The sequence below is a fragment of the Dama dama genome, chromosome 19, assembly GCF_033118175.1.
Source record: "Dama dama isolate Ldn47 chromosome 19, ASM3311817v1, whole genome shotgun sequence".
Taxonomy (NCBI): Eukaryota; Metazoa; Chordata; class Mammalia; order Artiodactyla; family Cervidae; genus Dama; species Dama dama.
In genome coordinates this window covers 50,296,210-50,319,227 of record NC_083699.1, presented here as the reverse complement: position 1 = coordinate 50,319,227, position 23,018 = coordinate 50,296,210, and the positions used below count along the sequence as shown (strand labels likewise).

Below are 23,018 nucleotides of genomic sequence, written 5' to 3'. Positions count from 1 at the left end.
ACTCTCAAATATTTTCTCCCGATGGCTTGTCTTTTCATTTTCTTAACAATGTCTTTTGAAGAGTAGAACCTCTTAATTTTGATGATGTCAAGTTTATCATATTTTTCCTCTTAATGATTATGCTTTTGGCATCATAGCTAAGAAATCTTTGACTACCAAAATCACAAAGATTTTCTTCAATGTCTACTAGAAATTTTATAGTTTTAGGTACACTTTAATGTCTATGATCCATCTTGAGTTAATTTTTGTATATAGTTTGAAATATTGATCCAAATTATCTTTTGTGGTTTTTTTTTGGTATATGGATATTGTGATAGAATAAGGCCCTTCCCCAATGATGTCTACCTCCCAGGCTCAGAACCTGAATTGCATGGGAATTAAGCTTTCACATGGAATTATGGTTGCTAATCAGATGACCTTAAAGTAGTGAGACTATCTTAGATTATTCTGAGTGGGCCCAGTGTAATCACAAGGGCCCTTAAAAGTGCGAGGGGAAGGCTGAAGAGAGAACCAGAGAGATGGCAATGTGAAAGGCTCACAGGTGGATTTGAAGATGAAGAAGGAGGACAAAAGCCAAAAATACAGCTGGCTTCTGGAAGCTGAAAAAAGCAAAGTGGCAGATTCTCTCCCAGAGCCTCCAGGAAGAACACAATCCCACTAACACCTTGATTTTAGCACAGTGAGACCCATATTAGAATTTTGACTTCCAAAACTGTAAGATAATAGAATTTGTGTTGTTTTAAGCCACTAAGTTTGTGGCAATTGGTTATAGCAGTCATAGAAAACTAACATATTTTCAGTTTTTCAAGCACCATTTGTAAAGACTATCCTTTTTACACTGAATTCCCTTCGATCTTTGTTGCAAAGCAATCGACAGTACATGTGTGGGTCTGTTTCTGTACTCTATTCCATTGATCTGTTTGTCTGTCTTTACACCAGTGCTTCATTGTCTTAATTACTGTAACTTTACAATGTCTTGAAATTGGGTAGTATTAAGTCCTCCAATTTTTTCCCTCTTTTTCTTAGTTGTTTTGGATTTTTTAGTTTCTTCACATTGAATTGGTTTGTCAATATCTACAAAAAAAACCTTCTGGAAACTTGATTGGGGTTGCATCGAGTCTACTGATCAATCTGGAGAAAACTGATGTCTTAAGCGTTTTGAGTCTTCTGATCATGACAGGGTATAATCTCTCCTATTACTTAAGTCTTCTTTGGTTTCTTTCAGAATATATTGTAGTTTACACTGCATGGGTCTTACATGTCTTTTTATCAGATTTAGCCTTCATATTTCATATTTTTCTAAGCTAATATAAATAATGATGCTTTTAAACTTCTATTCACAACCCTCATTGCTAGTGTATACAAATACAATTTATTTTTAAATATTGGTCTTACATCCTAGAATCTTGCTAAACACATTATTAGTTCTAGTGGCATTTTGATGGATTTCATGGATTTTCTAAATAGGCAATTATGTTGTCTATGAATAAAGACAGTTTTACCTCTTCAATTTGGATGCCTTTAATTTCCTTTTCTTACTTTCTGTACTGGTTAGAACATCCAGTACAATGTTGAATAGGAGTGAGAATGGATATTCTTGCTTGCTTTGTTCTGATCTTCAGAGGAAGCATTTAGTCTTTTGCCACTTAGTATAATGTTACTGTAGGTTTTTTTGTAGATGCCATTTATTAAGTTGAGGAAGTTCTTTCAATTCCTAGTTTGCTGAGAGTTTTGATCAGAAATAGATGTTGTTTTCTGTCAAACGCCTTTTGTGTATCTATTGAAATTATCATATGGCTTTTCTTTTTAGATACAGTATATGAATTTTCTAGGGCTGCCATAACAAAGTACCAAAAATTGGGTAGCCTAAAAGAACAGAAGTTTTTTCGGTCCCACTTCTGGAGGCCAGAAGTCTGAAATCAAGGTGTCAGCAGGGCCATGCTCCCTCTGAGACTCTGGGTGGAATCCTGAATCCTTCCTTGCCTCCTCCTGCCTTCTGGTGGTGGCTGTCAGTTCTCGGTGCTCCCTGGCTTGCAGCTGCATCAGTCTAGTCTCTGCCTCTGTGTCACACGGTGTTTTCCCTGTCTTCACATAGTTTTTCTCTTCTTATAAGGACACCAGTCATAGTGGATAAAAGTCCACCTTAATGACCTTATCCAAACTGATTACATCTACAAGGAATTTATTTCAAAATAAGGTCACATTCACAGACACCTCAGATTAGGTATCCACTCTCACTTCAACATATCTTTTTTGGGGGGGTACACAATTCAATCCGTAACATGTGGTAAATTACATTGATAGATTTTCAAATATTAAATAAATCTTGCTTCCTTGGTATAAACTGACCCACTTGGTCCTGTTGTATTACTCTTTTTATATATTTGCTAACATTTTTTATTTGACTTGCTAAAATTTTATTAAGAATTTTGCATCAGTGTTCATGCAGGGTAGCAAACTATAGTTTTGTTTTTCTCTTACATGGTCCTTGTTTAAGTTTGGCATCACAGTAATGCTGGTCTCCTAGAATTAGCTGGGAAATAGTCTCTTTTTTTTCAAATTTTTCTGGAGAACTGTGTATGGAATTGGTATTATTTCTTACTTAAGTGTTTCATAGAATTCAACATTCAAACTATATGGGTCTTGAGTTTTCTTTGTGGGACGCTTTTAAGCTAAATTTAATTTCTTCAATATATGGTTATTTAAGTTATCTACTTATTCATGAGTGAAATTTCGTTCATGTCTTCCAAGGAATTTGTCCATTTTAAGTTGTCAAATTTGTTAGCATAAAGTTGTGCATAATATTCCCTTATTATTCTTTTTACCTACCTATAATCTATGTGATGCCACTTCTCTTGTTTCTGCTAATACTAATTTGAGTCTTATCTGTTTCCTTATTGCAGTCTGGCTAGAGGCTTACCAATTTTATTGATATTCTCAAATAATTTTCTTTTAGTTTTACTGATTTTTCTCCTTGTTTGTTATATATTTAATTTTTTAATGCTCTAATCTTTTAAACTTTCTATTCTTCTGCTTTGGATTTCTTTTGCTCTTAAGGCAGAACAGGAGATCAATGATTTGAGACTTTACAAAATAGGAATGTTAGTACTACAAATTTCCCTCTATGTACTGTTTTAGCTCTGTTTCATAGATTTTTTTATATAATGTTTTTTCATCTTTATTCAGTTAAAAATTCTTTCTAATATCTCCACTGAGTTCTTAGTTGATCATGGGTTATTTAGAAGTATTTATTTAGTTTTCATATATTTGCAGGATTTTTTCATATATTTGTTATTAATTTTTAGCTTAATTCATGGTGTTCAGAGAATATTGCATGCTTTTTTAAAAAACAACTGAGGCATAAGTTGCATACAATTTGCATGATGTTAGTCTTCTTACATTTTTCAAAACTTGTTTTATGGCTTAGCATAGAGTTTATCTTGTGTACTTGATACCTGTGTACTTGAAGAAAAATGTATATTTGCTGTTATTGAGTGGAACATTCTATAAATGTCAGTTTATAGAATGTTGGCTGATAGCATTGATCAAGTCTTCCATATCCTTATTGATGATCTGTTTCCTTATCTATTATTGAGCAAGATAGATGTTAAAATCTCTGACTATAATTTTGAATTTGTCTATTTCTCTTTGTTTTGTCCTATCAGTTTTGCTTCATATATTTTGAAATTTTCTTAGATGCAAAAAATTTTAGGATTGTTGTGTGCAGTTGATTAACTGAAATGTCCCTTTTTATCCCTAGTAAGAGCTTTTGCTAGGAAATCTTTGTCTGATATTAATATAGCCATGAGCATTTAAAACCTTAATAGAAATTGCCAAATTTCCTTTAAAAAAATGTGTCATTTCAAAAGTTTTTCCCCCATTCTGGTCCACATCTATTGAAAAATTGGTATGAACTTTTCTCTAAACATGTTTCCTCTGAATTTGGGATGAGCTAATGCTCTTGCCTGGCTTTCCAGGTGGTGCTAGTGGTAAAGAACCCACCTGCCAATGCAGGGGACATAAGATACACTGCTTCGATCCCTGGGTTGAGAAGATCCCCTGGAGGAGGGCATGGCAACCCACTCCAGTATTCTTGCCAGGAAAATCCCATGGACAGAGGAGCCTGGCAGGCTACAATCTATAGGGTCATAGAGAGTTGGACTCGACTGAAGTGACTCAGCACACATGCAATGCTGTTGCCAGGCCTCTGGTTCTCTGTCTGCACAATGGTGCCAGTTCACAGCAGCTCTGCCATCATGTGTGTGTGTGGGAGTGCAGGCCAGTGTCAGCTTAGGGTAAAAGGGAAGGCAAAACTTAGAAAAGACAAATGAGAAGTACTTTCATTATCAGGGAAGGTGGTAAGGAAAGGGGCATCTGGTTGCTTTAAGGCAGTTCAAGCTATTTGGACCAGATGAATTAGATCTCATGGCAATGAACTTGTGATGTCAGAGTCTCTATTAATAATTTCTAAGAAATGGGGCCTGATAGATGTACCTAACATTGAAGACAGGCAAATGTACTTATTTTTTTCAATGGGTGAAAAATAATTGTGACATTCAATAAGGAAAGTAAGGAGTACAGGGAAGCAGAAAGGGTTCACAAAAAATGCATTTAAATCTATTTGCTGTTAAGTTAGCTGGTTGTAGATCTGGAGAGGTTCCAGGTGCTTTACCTGGAATCAGGCAGGTTACCAGTGATGACAGATCTGGGAGATTCTGGCTGGTGGGTAGCAGTCCATCAGTTTTACACTACACTATCTGATTTTCCTATTAGGTGTGTTTTTAACACATTAGGTCAGGCCACAGCCTCTCCATCTGTCTGGATGAGGTAGCAACAACAGCCTCCAACACACCACATTAAGTACTCAGGTCTAAAGAGCCTCTGTTTTGTAAGCTTTGCAGTCACTAGGACTATAAACAGAATACTGGCTAATTATTGTTTAATTATTGCTTAAAAACCAATTGGCACAATACAATCACTGCATTAATTACCCCATACAGCATCTGCTTTCTTTTTTGAGGTCTTCCCCGTTCCTCTCCTGTCCCTCTCCCCACTTTAATTGAAATTCAGCTTGCTGTAACACCTCCTTTCTCCTGGCCAACTGGATCTCTCCATTCACATGAGGGAGAAGAACAAAACAGAGAAGGCCCCCGGGATTAGGGAGTTTGACAGCTGTCCAAGAGGAGCGTTGAGACACTGGCCAAGTACCGAGGCAGGACAGAGACAAATGAGAGACAGAAGAGAGTCACGGAGGGAAAGACAGGCAGGGGCACATCGCGAGAGAAATGAACTGGACAAAGAGTCACTGAGACAGGCAGCGATGTTTAAAGGGGCGCTGAAAAGGGGGGAAAGGAAGAGAAAAGCTTTAAAAAAACAGAGAGAGAGGAACTAAGGAGAGTTGGTGAGGAAAATGCGAAAGGCCCAGGAGGTCAAGGAGACAGAAGGGAGCTTGTAGAGAAGGAGAGGGGAAAGTCCAGCCTCTAGGGAGAGATCAGCCCATCTTGGGGGACAGGCAGCTAGAGGGGGGCGCGGCTCACACACCTGAAAACAGGGTGGGGTGGAGGAGGCGGCCGCCGCCGGGCGGGAGCAGGACCAGCGCTAGGGGCGAGGCTGAGCACGCGGGGCTCAGGCGTCCGAGCCTCCTGGGCAAGCCCGGCGTGCGCCCGGCGGCCCGGGACTCGCCCGGCGGCCCCGCCCCCTCCCCGGCCGCCTCCTTCGCCGGGGCTTTTCCTGCGGGGCTCAGGAAGCCGGCCTAGCACAGCCGCGAACAATAGCTCCGGGCCCGGGCTTGGCTCCTTGGAGAGGCCGGCGCGGGGAGGCGGGGGGAGGGAGGCGTCCGCGCCGCCGGTGGCCCGCGGCGAACCCCCGGCCCGGGCCGAAGCTTCAGTTGAGCTCGGCGCTGCCCGGGGCATTGTTGGCCGGGACTGAGAGCGGGAGCCGGGGGAGGAGCTGCGAGGCGGCGGCGGCGGAGGGAGCCAGAGGGGGAGCCAGAGAGCGAGCGAGGGAGGGAGGCTGAGAGCGTGCGGGCGATAGAGCGAGGGAGGGAGGAGGTAGAGAGACAGGGAGGGTGGGAGGGAGGAGGAAAAATAAAGAGGAGAGCCGAGCAGGGCTGAACAATAGAGACAGGCAGACGGGCGAGAAGGAGAGCCAGCTGCCGCCGCTGAGGGAGAGCGGGCGCCCAAGCAGCTCGGACCCCGGCCCGGGCAGACCGCAGGCGGCCAGCGCCCCCCGGGGAAGGCGGACCATGGGGGAGCCCGCGGCAGGCACCCCCAGCCCGCCGTGCGCCTCCGCCTGAGGGAGCCTCGGCGTCCTCTGCCCCAGCCCAGTCGCCCCGGCCGGCCGCCCTCGAAGCCCAGTGTCCGCAGCCCAGCGCCCTCCGCCCACAGGGCGCCAAGCAGCCCTCGGCCCCGGGCTTGGCCGCCCCCAGGCTGCCCGTGGACGCTCTCCCCCAGTCATGAACCCCCCGGAGGGGGCAGCGGAGGAAGGCGGAGCCGCCGACTCGGACGTGGACGCCTTTTTCCGGACAGGTAAGCTGGGCAGGGCGCGGGGAGCTGGGGGGGAGGGAGGTGCTGCTGCCCTGGACGCAGCTTCTCGGACAAGTTTGGGGACCGAGACTGTTGCTGGGGCGGGCGTGTTGGGGGGTGCTGTCCCCCTCGTCGTCCGGGCCGGAGTTGCCGCGATTCTTGTTGTTATGGCAGTGCTGGTTGCGTTTTGGAGAGGGGTGGGGGCTGGGAGCTTGGCGCCCCTCGGCGTTCACCCCACTTGCGGGAGTCTGTGTGGGGAGGCGGGAGGCGGTCCCCGTGGGCCGCCTTCTCCCGGAGCGCGGGGATGGGGCGAGGTTGGATCACTTTGCAGCGCGCCGCTCGCGCTCCCGGCTCCCCCTGCCCCTCCCTCGGCTCCCCCCTCCCCCTAGCGCCTGTCAGCCTGGCTCTGGCCGCCCCGCGCCCGCACCCCTGCTCCGGGCCAGGGGCCCCGGGCCCTGATACGCGAAGAGGGACCGGGAGTCGCGCAGGCTGCAGCCTGACAGGAGCGGGGCGGACGGTGGACCGCGGAGCCTGATGCTTGTGAGGAGCCGGGCGTCTCAGACTTAAGAGGCGGACTCGGCTGGGGGGGCGGTGGGCGCCTGGGACCTCGTCCTTGTCCTCCTCTTCTCCAATGATAGGAACGCAGGAGCTTTTCATACGAATCACTCATTCTGGACGTGTGAGTTAGCGTCCCCCTCATACACACCCACTGAATCTTTGCTTGCCTGTGGTATGTACAGCTCCCCCGCCAGACCTGCTTTCACGGTTCTTCTTTGCCCCCGCCACCACCCAGTCCTGGGTCTGAGTCGCAGGTTCCTTGGCTGCACAGCCCCTTTCCCAGAGCAGATGCCGACCACCCTCCTCTCCCACCACCTGTGGCCCTGTTTCTCTGATGACCAGGGTTTCTCCATCTCCTCTTTACCTGTGGCTTCCACCAACTCGGTAGGTAAAGCTCCCCATCTTCCATATCTGGAACCATTTTGTCTGGAATCTTTGTCCCAAAGAGTCCAATAAGTTATGGGGACCCCCTCTTTCTGTAAATTGGATTAAAGCGCATGAACTGGTGGGGTCAAGGAGCAGGTTAGCTCTGGAGGCTCCCTGCACACCCATCTGTTTCCTAACCTCATTGCCCTGCCCTGGAGGTCATCTGAGGGGAAGGGGTGGGGTGCTTTGTTGGGGAGATTTGTGGCATTAGAAGTCAAGAGTTGGTCGACCCATATGTTCATTTTATAGTTGGTCTGAGGAGTAAAGAGATGGAGGACAGGAGCTGATGTCAGAGCCTGGAGAAAACAGAAGGAGCCCCTGTTCCTACCCTGCTTCCCAGGGCTCAGCCTTGTCTCCTTGTTCCTTTTACCCAGTCGTGGATTCTAATATACACCCCCGCCCCCACCCCAGTCCCCGCACACTCAGACATGCACTGCCCAGGAACCAAAGCACGAATTCTAAAAACGTGCCTGACCTGAGTTTATAACCTTAGTTTATAGTCTAGGAGAGAGGTTCTGGGGGTTAAGTCATTATCTGGAAACATTCACCAGGATGTCTTCCCTGACACCCCCACCTTCCCCCACTCCTGCCTCTCATCTGGCACAAAATTCTGCCTTTCCTTAGTTCTGGGGAAAACTCTTGAAGTATGAGCTTTCCCACCTTCCCTTTCTGGATCCACTTTTATCTTTTGGCACCCATTCCTCCTTCCCTTTTTCTACCATCCAGACACTAGTTCCTGTCCATTCTCTGTACCAGGCACTTGGAGCAGATCTCAGTTTCTGGATGCTTGCTAATTTCTGACAAATGAATTCACACAGTGTTAATGGTGTTAATGACCTATAATGGTCCAATGTGTTACTTTTCCCAGGGCCTTTCAAAATACAACATGGGGCTTACATTGTCTAGCTCTGGCTCAAATCACAGAGTAAATAACAGACTGGGGACTGTCTCCTGTGGAATCCTGCTGGGGGTATTCTCCTTCCACCTTGGGCAGCCTTATGGGGGGGGGGGGGAGGGGCTAGGTTTGATGTGCTCTTCAAATCAGAGAAGGGTGAAATCTACAACAGATAAGGCTGGAAATGACTGACAAAGTGTAACAAGTTGTAAGAGGGGAGGCAGGCTATCTGTTGTAGGGTCTAGGACCACCACCCGCCTGAGTGGCCCTCTGTGCTCTGCTTTCTGATCTTACTCCCTTCCAATCTCTAGCCTGGGGATTCTTAAATGTGGAAAAGACCATATTTCTTAATTGTCTCCTTTCTGATCCCCCAATCTTTATGGAATATAGCACTCTACACCTGGTAGGTTGGGCAGATTATAAATTTATTTAGTCGAACCACTGAGAAAGCTTCAAACACATTTTCAAAGTCCCTGGGGCCAGGGTTACCCTCTACTTTCTGGTGGAAAATTTTGCTTACACAAAGACCAGACTGGCAATTGCTTTGTCAAAACTCTGGTGTACTCTGCCTCTAATCAGGCATATTTCGACTAATTCTGTCATTTTGGTTCCTTGTCCTCTTCTGATTATTTTGGTACTTAAGTTCTTTTGATCATGGATTAAGCTACATTCTCTAAATCCTGTATCCGTACACGTACATGGATAGATAGACACATGGAGAAGCGCACACACACCCCACACTCTAATCTTACAGACTGGTATATTCTGTATTTGGGAACTCTTTGATCCAAGCCTGGGAAAGTGTGTCACAATAATTTTATTGATCATGGTTACGAGGCAGAGGAGGGGAAATATGGGAACTCAGAATTGGGAACAGAAAACCAACAAGGACTTTTCAGCTCCTACTAAGGAACCTTCTGCTGTCCAGGGTGCTGTGGGATAGAAACGTTCAACGTGGTCTCTATCCTCCAAGAGCTTTTAAAAGAAGATTGACAATTACTGCTCAATTAGAGATTAATTAACTGCTGAACATTATGGTGCTCTAAGATAAGAAGCTGGCAGAACTACAGAGGAGAGGGACTCAGGGTAGCCTATGAAGGAGAGATGGAGGGTAGGAGGAGAATCATGGACAAAATCTCAGGGAGGTTGAGGCATTGACATTGAGGATGTCAGGAAGATGGAGCAGAAAGTGTAGGGAAGGGAGGAATGGGAAACAGAGTTTGTTAAGTAGGACAAGACCAGATAGGAAGAGTCTTGGAAGTCCAAGAGAGAGGAGATTGGATTTGATTCAAGATTGGTAGGGGGTCATTTTAGGTTCTTGATCAAGGGCACATCCTGAAGAAAGTGATTTTGGAAAGGTTTATCTGGGGGGTCATACAGATGGAGTTGATAAGAGAGAGAAAGAATCCAAATGCAAAAGTGACTCAGACTGAGGGAGTGGGGCTTGGCTGGGTTAGTGGCAGAAAGAATGGGGACTCAGGGATCACTCGGAGAGAAAGGCATTGTCAAAGGCATAAATTTGGGGATTTATTGACAAACTTGTTGTAGGTGGGAAAGAAAATTAAGCCCACAAGAAAATGGGAGTAACTGGGTTGAAAGCATAGAGGACCAACTGTGTCTTGATTGATGCACTCTGGTTGAGGACAGGAGCTGGGTTTTGCAGGGCAGATAATGCTGTTCGCTTTGGATGTGGAAAATTAGAGTTGATTAAGGAGCATACAGGTGGAATCGGTTTGTGGGAGAAATGGGACTCCAGACAGGGGCACAGGCAGGAGATTAGGGCTGGCCTTGGAAGCCTTCTGCATCGAGGCTTGCTGCAGCTGAAGCTTGTGAATGCATCTGCTCTCAGAGGGAGGGGGTAGAGGGAAGAGGAGAGGGCTAAAGTTAGAATTTGGGGAGAAGTCCTTGTTTAGAAAGTGGGAGCAAAGGAGACTTGATCCTAGAGACCCCAGGGAGTCAGCGTGGGTTCTGATGTGATGACAAGCTGCAGACAGGTTGAACAAGAGGAATGCCAGGTAAGTGTCACTGAATGTGATAAAAAGAAGGCCACTGTGAGCTCTTGGGAGCACAGTAATAGAAGAGGCATTCGGGGTAGGCATTTGGGGTGGGTAGGAGTTTACTGGTGAAGGCAAAAAGAATTTGAGTGCTAGTCAGACAGGATATTAGCATCAAGAAAAAGAGTTTTCATTTTTTTGTTGGAGAGTCAGAACAGCTTTAGATGTGGAAGGGAGGGAGCTTCTGGGCAGGAAGAACTGAAGATGCTAGATTGATGGAGTTAGATATCTGAAGAGGTGAGACAGAGGAGGTTCCCTAGTAAAAGTAAAATCTTGGCTTTGGTGAACCAAGGAGAAACCTCTTTCTCTAAGACTCAAAGGAAAAAAAAATCAGAGGATAAATTTAATGAAATCGATGTGGAAATATCTTATATATTTCTGTTGAGCTTTGGTCTTGTGAGTCAAGACATTTTTAATTGGATTATTTTCTATTACTTGGACTTTGGTCAGCCTCACACTCAACTCTGTCTTTCCAAGTCCCTAAACTAGCTTCTCCTTTTGTCTTCCTTATTCCTGTTACTGACATTTTCCCTTTCCTAGGGTTGATATTTAACACCTTGATTGTCTCTGAGGAGTCTGTCTTCTAACTATCTCTGTTGAATTATCTTTCATAGTGAGTCCATGCTCTTCATTCTCAGGGCTTCTGCCCTATGCCAGGAGACCCATTATGGTGCCATGGACTCTTTCAGTAGCCTTTATTCTTGGCCGTTGGAATGGCTCTCTCACCCCCACTCCAAATTGCCATCTGCAGACAGATTGCACGTCCTAAAGTAGGTTGCAGTACTTTCATCACACCTGGTTTATGAACCTACAGTGACCCTCTACTGTCTTGAGGGTCAAGTTTGTCTTTCACACCTCAGCTTTAGCCAGGCTGCTCTTCTCACTGTCCAAGGGCAGTTTGACTCATGTTTCCTCACCTCTACTCTACAAATGCAACTCATTCTTCAAAACTTGAGCACCACATTCTTCTGGAAGCTTTCACAGCCCACAAGAGCAACTCTCCACAACCCCCCCCGCCCCCCCGCCCCGGAATTCCTACAACACTCACTTGTCTGTACTCATTTTCTCACTTCATCAGAGGTATTATATTGTTTTTAGCCTTTTCACGTAATTAAGTGATTTGTTCTTTAAAAGGTCTTTTAAAAAGTTTATGAGTCACCAAAACCAAACCAAAACAAGCTATCTTCCTCTGATATAGGTAAAGCAAACACAGCAAAATATAAGCAGTAGCTTAATCTAAGGTGGTGATATATTGGTATTCCCTGACTACTCTTTCAATTTTTCTCTTAAATAAAAACCCCATCCCACCTAGAGAACTGGACATCGTCAGGTCCAGATCATCGACAAGGGACATTTTGGAATAACACCCTATGTTGGTGTGCAATTTTTGGGGTAAATATCATCATCCTTTCTGTGCATAGTCAGGCACCTGAAAGGGGTGGAGTCTCTTACCTTCTGAGCACTCTTCTGCAGCAAAGAAAAGCATCTCTTTTTGATGTTGTGTTTGCTGCAGAATGTAAACATGATGCTTAATTTAATATTTACCATTCCTTCTTGATTCTCCTCCACTTCCACCCATCATGATTTGGGCTTTTGATCTTGCCATTTCTCAAGAACTGCTGATGGAGTATTGAGAGGACTTTGTTGCTCTGAAAGGGGAATGTTGTTAATATTTTTAATATTGTATTTATATTGGTTATTTCTACATTAATATATTTTAGGACATATAACATCTAGGCACACTTCCATAAGATTTGGGAGGCTTTGCTTTATCCTCGTGCCAGTAATCATCAATAACTCAATTATTGGTGCATTCTATCCAGTTGTATTTGATAATCTCTTGGGGTATGGAAGAAGTGTTGGAATAAACTGAAGCTTTAGAAAAAAATTAGTTGAGAAGTGAAAAAAATCTGCCCGACTGTCAGTGTCAATAAAACACCAGAATAGGTGAACTAGAGGTCCTTTTTAGCTGTTGAAGAATGAACACTTTTACTTTTCCAAGTTCTTTCTGGTTCTGGAACTTGGTAGTTCACTTTTGGAGGTAGGCAGTAGGGTTTAGTTTAGTGGTTCTCAAATGGAGGCGGTTTTGTCCTCCAAGAAATATTTGGTGGTGTCTGGAGACATTTTTTGGTTGCCATAACTCAGGGAGGGGGTGGCAACTGGAATTTTTGGGTAGAAGTCTAGAATACTGCTGAATATCTTATAATGCACAGGACAATAAAAAATTCTACAGCTTCCAAATGTCAGTGGTGCTAAGGCCAAGAAGCTGGACGATCATGGGTTTTGGATCAGATAGGCTCAGCACTAATCAAGGGTGGAATATTGAATAAATTATATAATCTGTGTCATCCTCAGTCTTCTGCAAAATGGGACCAAGAATGCTTATTTCACAGGTTGAGAGAATTAAATAGGAAAAACATGTAAATAACATCTGGTGGTTTCTGACCCACATTAGGAACACAAGAAATCCTAGCTGTCCTTAGCTGCTGTTTTCATTATTAAGTGATGTGATGACACAGAGGCTGAGGGACTCTCCTGAAGGGGGACCACGCGGGGCTTTTGACATGAAGTGAGAGGGGTGCTGGAGAGGCATCACAGTGGTGTGCAGGAGCCTGGGTGGAATCAGAAGGCTAGAGTCTGGGCCTTGGCTCTTTTTCTTTCATTTATTTAGTCATTTGTTTGACAAATATTTATCGAGTGCCTAGTGCAGCCATGTGCTGTGCTCTGGGAGTGTATAAAATCATTGCAAGAAAGAATATAGAGCAGGAAGGAAAATGGATATAATTATAATACCCCCCCTCGGGGAGCACTTGAATTTAAGGGATGGGAAAGGGAGAAAAAGCCTGTGAAAGAGGCTGAGGAGGTCAGGTAAGAGAGGAGGAGGTGACCCCTCCCCATTGCTCTCAACTTATCTGGATGACTTGGGCGAGCGAGTAACATCTAGGGTGTAAGATGAGGATGATGCCTGCCCCCACCCCAATTCCCTTATAGGGTTGTTGAAAGACTCAAATAAGACACTGTATGTGAAAGGTCTTTAGAAGTTGTACAGTTCTCTCCAAATTTATGTAGATAGTTCTTTCCAGATCAAACATTGTGTTACCCTAAGTACCTCTTCTGACAAGTATTCTTTTATTAAATTTGACCTCCATGGGACCTTTTCCAATCCTTCTCAGTTTGGTTTCCCATGGGAACTGGATGGGGCACCCTCCTTGCAACAAATCAGGGCACTTCTCCTCCTCCACCAAAGTATAAAAATGCCAGTCCCCCAGGCCCTGGGCCACATGGCCCCATACCATCTAGAGAAGCCCAGCAAGAATGGGGTCTTGCTTCCACTGAGCCTCAGGTGGGTGCAGTGACTCAGTCTGTTCCTGCTTCTGCTCTGTCTGCATGCTGTTCAGACTCCTCCTGCCACTCCTTTGAGTGTGAATGACTGGCAGCAAAATAACTAGGAAATGATTGACAGCCACAGGGCTCTTGGATCAATAGAGCTGCTTGAAATTGTGTCTGCTGTTGAGTGAGAGAACAGAGAGAATTAGCTGGGAGGACAGAGGAATTATTACAAAGAAGTAAAGAAGAAACTGTTGGAGAATTAGCTTCATCTCCTCCCTGTCTGTCCCATGGCTTTATTAGAAGAGAGCTGGATATTAGCTAGAAAACATGGGTATGAGGGATAGACAAGTAGAGTGAAAAGTGGCAAATGAGCTGTGTCCTCAAGGAAGTAGTTACTTCTTGAGACTTGAAGGATGGGTAGACTTCAGATGGGGAAGACAGTGTTGGAACAGTGTTAAAAAAAGGTGCGACCATCCATGGCATATTTGGGGGCAGTCAGTGGTCCAGTTTATATGACTCAGAGGATTCAGCTGGATGGTCAATGGGAGAGCAAAGTCAGAAGGGGATGGGGACCAAGTTGATTGATTGCTTCATTTGTTAAACATTTACTGGACTCTTAGATAACCACAGGCTTTGAATGACAGGCCAGAGTATGGTCTTTCTTCAGTTTGCTTTCAGGAGCCACTGCAAGTTTCCAATTGGGGTGCTGATATCATCAGGAAGATAAATCTGGCTTCCCTGCAGAGGGTCAGTTGCAACAGGGGAGGAACTGGTAGCCAGAGCTGGATTGGGAGACCACTGTGAAAGGTTAGGAGGGTCTGAACTTGAGATGGCAGAGTTTTAACGGGGAGGCAGGGGTGGCTATGAGAGAACTCATGGAGGTAATGTCTGTAGGACTTGGTAACTTGGATGTAGAGGTGTTAAGGAAGAGGCAGGTCTCAAAGATGACTTCAAAGCTTAGCTGGGTAATGGGGAGGATGGAAGTACCCTAAATGAAAATCAGGAGTTCAGGAAGAGGAGGAGCAGCTGTGGGGAGGCAGAGGAGAGGGAGGATTTGGGAACTTTCTTTAGGACATGTTGCTTTTCAGGTGTCAGTGAAATAGCTTAGGGAGGTGTTGATTCAGTAGGCGGATAGCGGAGGGAGTCTGGAGCTTTGGAGGGAGGCCAGAGACGGAAATATAGATTTGGGAGATATCCTTAAGAAGTTGTGGCTGGAGCTATCAGAATAGATGAGATAATAAATGAAAAGTGTATACAGACTTAAGGGCAGAGGGCCAAGGACAGAGCTGTAGACCTGAGTGAAGGGCTGGAGGAGAACCAGGAAAGAGCAGGGCTTGGGAACAATCCGGCCATCGACAGGATCTAGTGCTGCAGAGAGGCTGAGGGAGAGGGGGACTGAACAAACCTTCTGGGTTCTGGAAACTGGGAGATCACTGGTAACCTTTGAGATAACATTAACTTGTGTATGGGAGGTGGAATTCAAATTTCAAGGGGAATGGGGAGTTGAGTGGATGGGGAGGAAGTGGTGGGAGTGCATATAGATGACTCTTTGGAAAAGTTTGGCTGTGAAGGGAAGGTTAAAAATAATAAAGTAGTTGGAGATGGGTAGCAGAGTTGAGGGGAGGCTTTTTTTAGGTAGAGAAGATCTGTGAATACCTAGGAGTGGGGAGGAGGGAGAAGGCAGGCTTGGGGAAGGGAATGAATATTTGGAAAAGACGAGCAGTTGAAGGAAGATGATCTTGGATGAGCATGTTGGGGTGGATCTCCAGGTTAGCTGGGGTTGAGCCTCGGGTCAGAGGAGGAGACTGGGGAAAGGCGGACCTCAGTAAAGTAGTCGGCTGGCCAGCAGCTCAGATGAGGGCACCATACGCTTGGTCAACAACCCCAACAGAAAGAGCATTGCCTGGCTTCGGGAATCAGGGGCTTGTGGTCCTGTGCTTGGGGTGGATAGTGCAAGCTGAGGGCAGCTGTGAAGTGGGTGAGCTGGGTTGGCATGGTTCTAAAAGGCCCCTTGGGCAGAGAAGTTAGAAAGGGAAGTCCCAAAATAACAATCCTTTTAGAAGTACTTGTGGCTTGCTTCTGCAGGTTGAGGTGGGATCTGCTCCAGGCTCTAGAGGGGTCTGTAGAATCACTTCCTACAGAGTGTGAGTCAGAAAGGCAAGTTGTCGGGGGAGCGGAGGGTGGGGGGGGCGGAGGCGGTGGAGGATGAATGAGGAGAGGACAGAGGAGGAGGATTCAGGCAGGAAGTTATTCGGGCAGCTTCCTGAGTAGGGTTCATGCCTGGCTATCGGGTACACTCTCTGTCAGGGACTGACCTGTTCTGAATTTTCTGTTTCCTTAATGCCTCTAGAGGCTCTCAAACAAAGAGGAAGCAGACAGGGGTCATGGAGGAGCCTCTTGCCCATTCTCCATGAAGAGGAATGCTTCACACCAGAAGACGATGCCAGTGAGCACACCCATTCCTTTGGCCCCAAAGCCCTCCCTTCAGCTCTCATTTCAGGGGCAGACCCAAGAACTGTCATCTAGATAGGTGTGTTATGTGGCCCTCTAGGGGACGGAGTAGGAATCCAGGGGATCCTATGGATCCTATTACCAAAAGGTGGGCTCTGGGGGGACTGGGTTTCTATTCCCTGGAGTAGGAGGAGGTGGAAATTTCCGTAGGTGTGGCTCAGTTTCAGAATCAGAGAGTCTTAGAACAGGAACTTACTGTGTGTCTCGTACAAGGTACAGCCTTCCTGAGATTCAGTTTCCTTATGTGTAAAATGGGTGAAAAATAAACAAACCTTACCTATCAGGATTACTTGATTTGGTAGCTATAGATTGTGATAGTAATAGAAATGGGATCATACTTCTGGTAATAGAATATGACTATATATAATAGAATATGACTATATATATTCCTAGTAAGACTATATTGCATATAATATTATATTACTGGTTAGAATTTCCAAATTATGCTTCAGTAGCTTCCTCCCCTCCCCTGTGATACCCTCCTCATCTTTCCTCCCTCCTTTCCCTTCTCCTTCTCCCCCTCCCTTCCTCTCTCCTTTCTTTCCTTCTTTCCACGTAGGTAGGGACGTGATTTCTAATTTTGCAGTTACAGTTATTCCAGGGCATGGCAGGCAGGGATTGGGAATGTGGCTATACTCTTACCCTGTAGCCCAGGGACAATGTGCATCTATGGGGTATGGGGGTGGGGAAGCACAGTGTTCGGTTGGCAGCTGGACAGTGGGCCTAGAGAGAGACCCAGGAGAATGGCAGATGGTTAATTGGATGTGACAAAAGGGGGCTAGGGGGAGGGGTCTGGGGCTCCTGGGGGATTCCTGTCTCTGACTTGTTACTCTCCCAGAAAGGAGATTGTGGGAAGAGGGGGGAGTATCTTCAGGAGCAGTTAAGGGGAAAGATTCGCAGGACTCCATGTTGGGTCTGTGGCCATGGAAAGACAGAGTGCCACTGGGAGTGACGTCACAGCTTTCATTTGTAGGGTGGGTGCAAGATGTTGTCTCTGTACCCCAGGCCATTGGCACATAATAGGCTCAAATATTTGGATATAAAGAGAATGCTTAACCAGTGATTGGAACAGTATAATTTTCTAGTCATTCTTCATGATCCTAGCCATTGCATTTTGACAGCTAAATATCATGATTACTTTTGATGAGAACTGGACAGAGACTGATCAGTTTCAGCAAACACTAGATTTCAGTGAGTGGATCTTTTCATTCATTCTTGCATTCATTCATATTCAACTGTCAAACACCAGCTATGAACCTAATTAAGTGCCAGGCTGAGACCATACCAGCAAGTTAGAAATCATCTTTCTGACATGGAGGGTGACTGTCTGGTGGAGTTGTCTGACACATAAACAAAGGATCACATGCTGTACATTGAGAACAGAGAGGAAGGATCAACAGCCTCATCTGCATGGGTGTGGGGAGGATTCATGGAAGAGGGGATGCTTATTCTGAAATAGCTGAAGAGATGGTAAAAATGAAGATAGACCATTGTTGAAGAGGTTTGCTAATAAAAGTAAGGAAAATAATGCAATGGTAACTGAAGGGGCATTTTGGGAGTACTGGTTGTCTTGTTTCTTGGTCGTAGGTATGGTGTGATCTGTTTGTGAGCTTTCAATGAGTTGTAGACTTATATATGGAATTATATGCATGCAAATTGTACTTCAATAAATTTTTTAAAAGTTATCAGGTCCAGTGAAGTTTTGTTTGTTTGCTTTAAAGAGAGAGTAAAATCTTTGAGTGTTTGAGAAAAAAATCACAGGAGGAAATAGTGGTAGACACTGAAAGTGATAGAAAGTGGTATGCGTGTGGATAGGGTATCAGAGTGGGTACTACCTTCTTCAGAAGTCAGGAAAGGATGAGGTTCCCAGGCAAAGAGGTTATCTCTGGGATGGAGGGACACCTCTTCCTCTGTGGCTGTGAGAAAAGACCAGGAGGTTTTCAGGTCAGATGTATAGGTCAGATGGTAAAGTCCTTATTAAGCTATTAAGAAGACTGACTTCATTGTTCCCTGTGAGTGGGATCCAAGATCATCTGAAGGACTGCGGGGTGCTGAGATCCCATAAAGAGAGGAGATGGATTGGATCCATTCTCTGGAGAATGGGTAAGAATTGCTTTAAAGAATGATCTGTCCAGTTGAATTCAGAGTGAGCTAGGTATGCAGACTTCTGCATCTCGCTCAGCCCTGGAGCCTCTAGAGTAGAGGTGAAAATAGGGGATTCTTGAGTCCTTATTTGGTGACTTGGATGAGATGTCCAAGGTGGTGAGCTGTACACTAGACTTGTTTGGACATTAGTTTCTTTCCAGAACTTTACTCAACATCGATGACTCCAAGACGTTTTGGAAGCCCCACCTTGGAAAACGGTCATATCTGGTTTCCCCAAGTAGGCTCTACCTTTTGCTTTGGACTTGTCTGTCTTCTTCTCACCATTAATGTAGTGCCTTGCATATACTTGCTTATTTAGTATTTGTTGGCTTGAATTTTTTTTCTTTTTATAAGAGCTATTTATTGGTGTGCAGGTCATTTGGGAGTTTCGTAATGAAACATTGTGCTAAAGAAATGAATCTGTTTTGTGTAGACAGGCAATTCTACCTTAAACAAAAAGACCTATGAAATCAATATTTACTGTGAAATATAGCGAACATTTGTTGTTTATTCTGGATTAATTAGAGGGGATCTCTTTTACTGCTTGCTTACAGATATCCCACAGGCACTGGAAAACTAACGCACCCTTCTTTTGCAAAAATACACGTTGTTGTTGTTCAGTTGCTCAGTCATGTCCGACTCTTTGCGACTCCATGGACTACAGCACCCCAGACTTCCCTGTCCTTCACCATCCCCCGGAGCTTGCTCAAACTCATATCTATTGACTTGGTGATGCTGTCCAATCATCTCATCCTCTGTCGTCCCCTTCTCCTCCTGTCCTCAATCTTTCCCAGCATCAGGGTCTTTTCTAGTGAGGCAGCTCTCCGCATCAGGTAGCCAAAGTATTGGAGCTTCAGTATCAGTCCTTCCAATAAACATTCAGGGTGGATTTCCTTTAGAATTGACTGGTTTGATCTCCTTGCAGTCCAAGGGATTCTCAAGAGTCTTCTCCAATGCCACAGTTCAAAAGCATCAATTCTTCAGTGCTCAGCCTTCTTTATGGTCCAACTCACATCCATACATGACTACTACTGGAAAAACCATAGCTTTCACTATATGGACCTTTGTCAGCAAAGTAGCATCTCTGCTTTTTAATATGCTATCTAAGTTGGTCATAGCTTTTCTTCCAAGGAGCAAACATCTTTTAATTTCATATCCACATAGGGAAGTTCAAACATTCAAATGGATCAACTAAACAATATTGACTGAGTGTCTACGATGTGCCCAGTATTATGCCAGGTACTAAAGGAGTTACTAAAGGTGAGTAACAAATGGTCCTTGTCTCTGAAGAGTTTATATTCTTTTTGGGTTAGGAGAAGATTGATACAGGGAAAAAGGGCTCATTGGAAGTCAATCAGAAAGGGAATTTCACTCATTCATTGATTCATTTCATATGTGTTTATTGTCTATAAGTTAAAAGATAATTTAAGTAGGTGGTAAACAAGGTTTTGTTTAGAGAGATTTGGTTTCCAATATACTTTCATAGAACATTTACTTAGACATTTAGACTTTTTCCTAAATGAAACCATTTCCCTCAATTAGTTTAAATGTATGATATATCAGTATACATGTATCTATTGAGCAAAGTGAGACATTCATAAGCTAATACTCTTTATATGGGGTAATGAAAGAAGACAGAGGATGTGTCAGTTGTCTGGAGGAGTAAAGGCATTGATACTGTTGTAAGAAATAGTTACACAAATGAAAGTATAGGATGGTTTCAGGATGTTGAAAAGTGAATGCTCTTTCTCCCTCCTTTCCCCTGATGTTAAGATAAATTTGACTGACATAGGTACCTGTTACATATGCAAGTATGTATTTATCACAAATGCTTAGCTTTCTTTCATATTTTGACAAAAAAGAGAATTATGCTATCCCTTTTATTCTGCAATTTGTTTTTATCACTTTGTAATTGTGGACATTTTTCCATGTCAATGCATATGTTCTACCTCATTTATTTGAAGAGTTGTGTCACATTCTGTTGTGTGGATGTGCCACATTTTATTTAACCATTCTCTTAATGGTGGACATTTATAACCCAGCTTTTCTGAGGACCAGTGTTTGTTCTCGAACATTATTTGGTCCAAAGAGTAGCAAGAGCATCACCCGTTATTTAATCTCTCTCAGAGGTGACGGCAGGACAACCATAGGATCAGGATGCTTCGTCTGCTTTTATTATCAGGAAGGAGGGAGAACAGTCAGTCCTGTTCTCTGGAGGCTAACTTTCTGTGCAGTGTTCACTGACGCTTTTATTAATGGCATTTAAATAAATGGTAGAGGCCATTCTTGGCTTCTGCTGTATGCCTTTAAGTGACTTAGGAGCCAGATTTGAAGTCACAATTAGCCAAAAAAAGCCACATGTGTTTTGTGGCTTTGAGTGAAAGTTAATTCCAATACCACAGGTATGGAAGTGCTTTAGGCTGTGTGTGCAAAAGCCATAGTTTGTGTTTGGCTAGAAGAATCCAAGGATATGATTCAGGAGACCTTGGTTTCCAATTCTACCCACAACTAATTATCTCTGTGACTTCGCCAAGCCAGTTAAAATGTCTGGTTTTACAGATGGGACCTGTCTTTCCTCATCTGAAGAGAGAGGTAAACACACTTGCCCTGCCATACATCATAGGAGCAATATGAGATAAAGTGAGATAATAGAAGGAAAATACGCTGGACAAATAAAATTGCTGAGTCAGTGAAAAGGGATTTTGTCTGCCGCCTTTCTCTGGGATCTCCCTTGGTTTTGAGTGTGGTTGAAAGCTGAGCCAGGGGACTTGGATGGCAGTGACAGCTGTACCTCCTTTGAGGACTGTACGTTTTTTCATGTCTGGTAGGGAATTGGCTGCACCAGGGATAGAGTGAAACGTTTCATGATATGTTCTATTTGCTTTTGGAAAAGAGACATGTGTGTCTGAGTGGAAGAGTGGCTCAGTGAAGAGTGGCTCATTCTGCAAAACCCAGGATGGGTTTTTCTCTGATGGGTGACACTGCAGCTCAGTTGCACACTCCTTATCACCTGACTGTGCAAAGAAAATGTAACTTTAAAATTTTTCTAATGTGGAGCTGATCTCCCTCCACCTCAACTTGGCTAGTTTGTAGTGTGTCATGTATGTGTGTGGTTTTTTTCCCCCTGAATTTGTCTTTTTAGATGACTGTTTCTTACAGGTAAATTTCCCATTCACTTGGATTTTCTCATATTCTCCCACTTCTCTTGATCTGGGTCTGTAGAGGTGCACCTGTGAACTTGTGGTGATAATGGCGTGGGTAGGGGGAGAGGGGTACTTGGAGAGTCATGGTATGATGGTTGGATTCCCCTGGTCTTTGCCTCATAGGGGCGGGACTGGTCTGATCTGATCCCTCTCTGGGGTATTGTCTGATGCCAAGCACTAACATTCATGTCCTAACTGTTTGTCTGTGGGGTCAAAGTCCCTGTGCATGGCAGCCTCCTAGTCCCGACCCCAGGGCTCTGCAGGCTCAGGTCACTGGCTCTCTGAGCATCTCTGAGTTCCATCATCAAGGAATGAAAAAATGTGCAGATCCCCAGCTCACTGGGTGCCAATTGTGAAAAGTCAGAACCTCTGTGCCTGCCTTGTCTAGCTATATACCCGCTAGGACAGTGCTGTTTCATCCCTTCACACCCTGTGGACTAGGGTACGGGCCTGAAGGGCAGTTGCTGTCCTAGAGGCCTGCAGCCACCCCATGAGTGGCCTGAGGGCTCTCAGGTGCCTTCACGCCTGTTGACGTGTTATATTCTAAAGCTGCCCCCTTCACCCCAAACTCTGATTGGGCCTTGAGTTGACATATAGGAGGAAGCTGAGACCATGGTGTCTGATCTCCTAGACTGGATTTTTGCCACATTCCCCTGATACTTGAGGAAAAGGGCTTCCTCTCCTTCTTTTGTAGCAAGGATCTCCCTAATGTGACATCTTGAGTACTATTTACCTCTGTTTTAAAGTGATCTCCATGGTCAGGTCCACCCATTTTGGATCTTGGTGTGTTTATTCCCACAAGAATGTGTTGAGAATTCAAGCTGAGCACTAAAAAAAGTCCTACCCAGGATGTCAACAGCTAAACACGAACACTTTCTCTTTGCCTGCTGCTGCAACTATCCTGAACTTCCCTGAGGCAAGTAGATGCTTCTGATAGAGTAAGGAGGAGGTTAAATATACATGCAAAAGAGAAAAGTACGTTGTATTTTGAACAGTGTTACCCTGGTTAAAATAATACTTTCGGGGGGAAAAGGTTTAGAAATGGGGCTTAATTCTAAGACTGTCTTCATTGGGATTCTGTCTACATACTTGTAGGTGTGTATGTTCTCCTAAGCATGTGAACAAGGCATTGTTGATTCTCCCAGCAAGCAGTTAGTGAGCACTTCTTACGTCCCGTGCGCTGTGGTCCAGAGGGGAGTATTGCACAGTCTCTTATCTTCAAGGGGCTCCCAGCTTTAGGAGGGTGATGGGTGGTGATGGATTACTCACAGAGTTGCTCTGCTGATGCGTGCATTTCTCTCTGGTGTGTACGACTAACGTTTGAGTTAGGGGCCTCTAATGGGTCTGGATTCCCTCTTACCTTGCTAGGATC

General features: G+C 44.7%; 1 protein-coding gene across 2 annotated transcripts in view; it reads left to right on the top strand.

Annotated features, from left to right (window-relative positions):
- Positions 1 to 6,350: 6,350 nt before the first annotated feature.
- The window catches only part of LOC133073477 (kalirin), a 496,969-nt gene continuing 480,301 nt past the window's right edge, over positions 6,351 to 23,018 (top strand). For both annotated transcript variants that reach the window (XM_061166983.1, XM_061166982.1), the window contains exon 1: positions 6,351 to 6,527. In XM_061166983.1, coding sequence (XP_061022966.1) covers positions 6,455 to 6,527 — 73 coding nt within the window. In that variant the 5' untranslated portion in view covers positions 6,351 to 6,454. The remainder of the gene's footprint in view (positions 6,528 to 23,018) is intronic.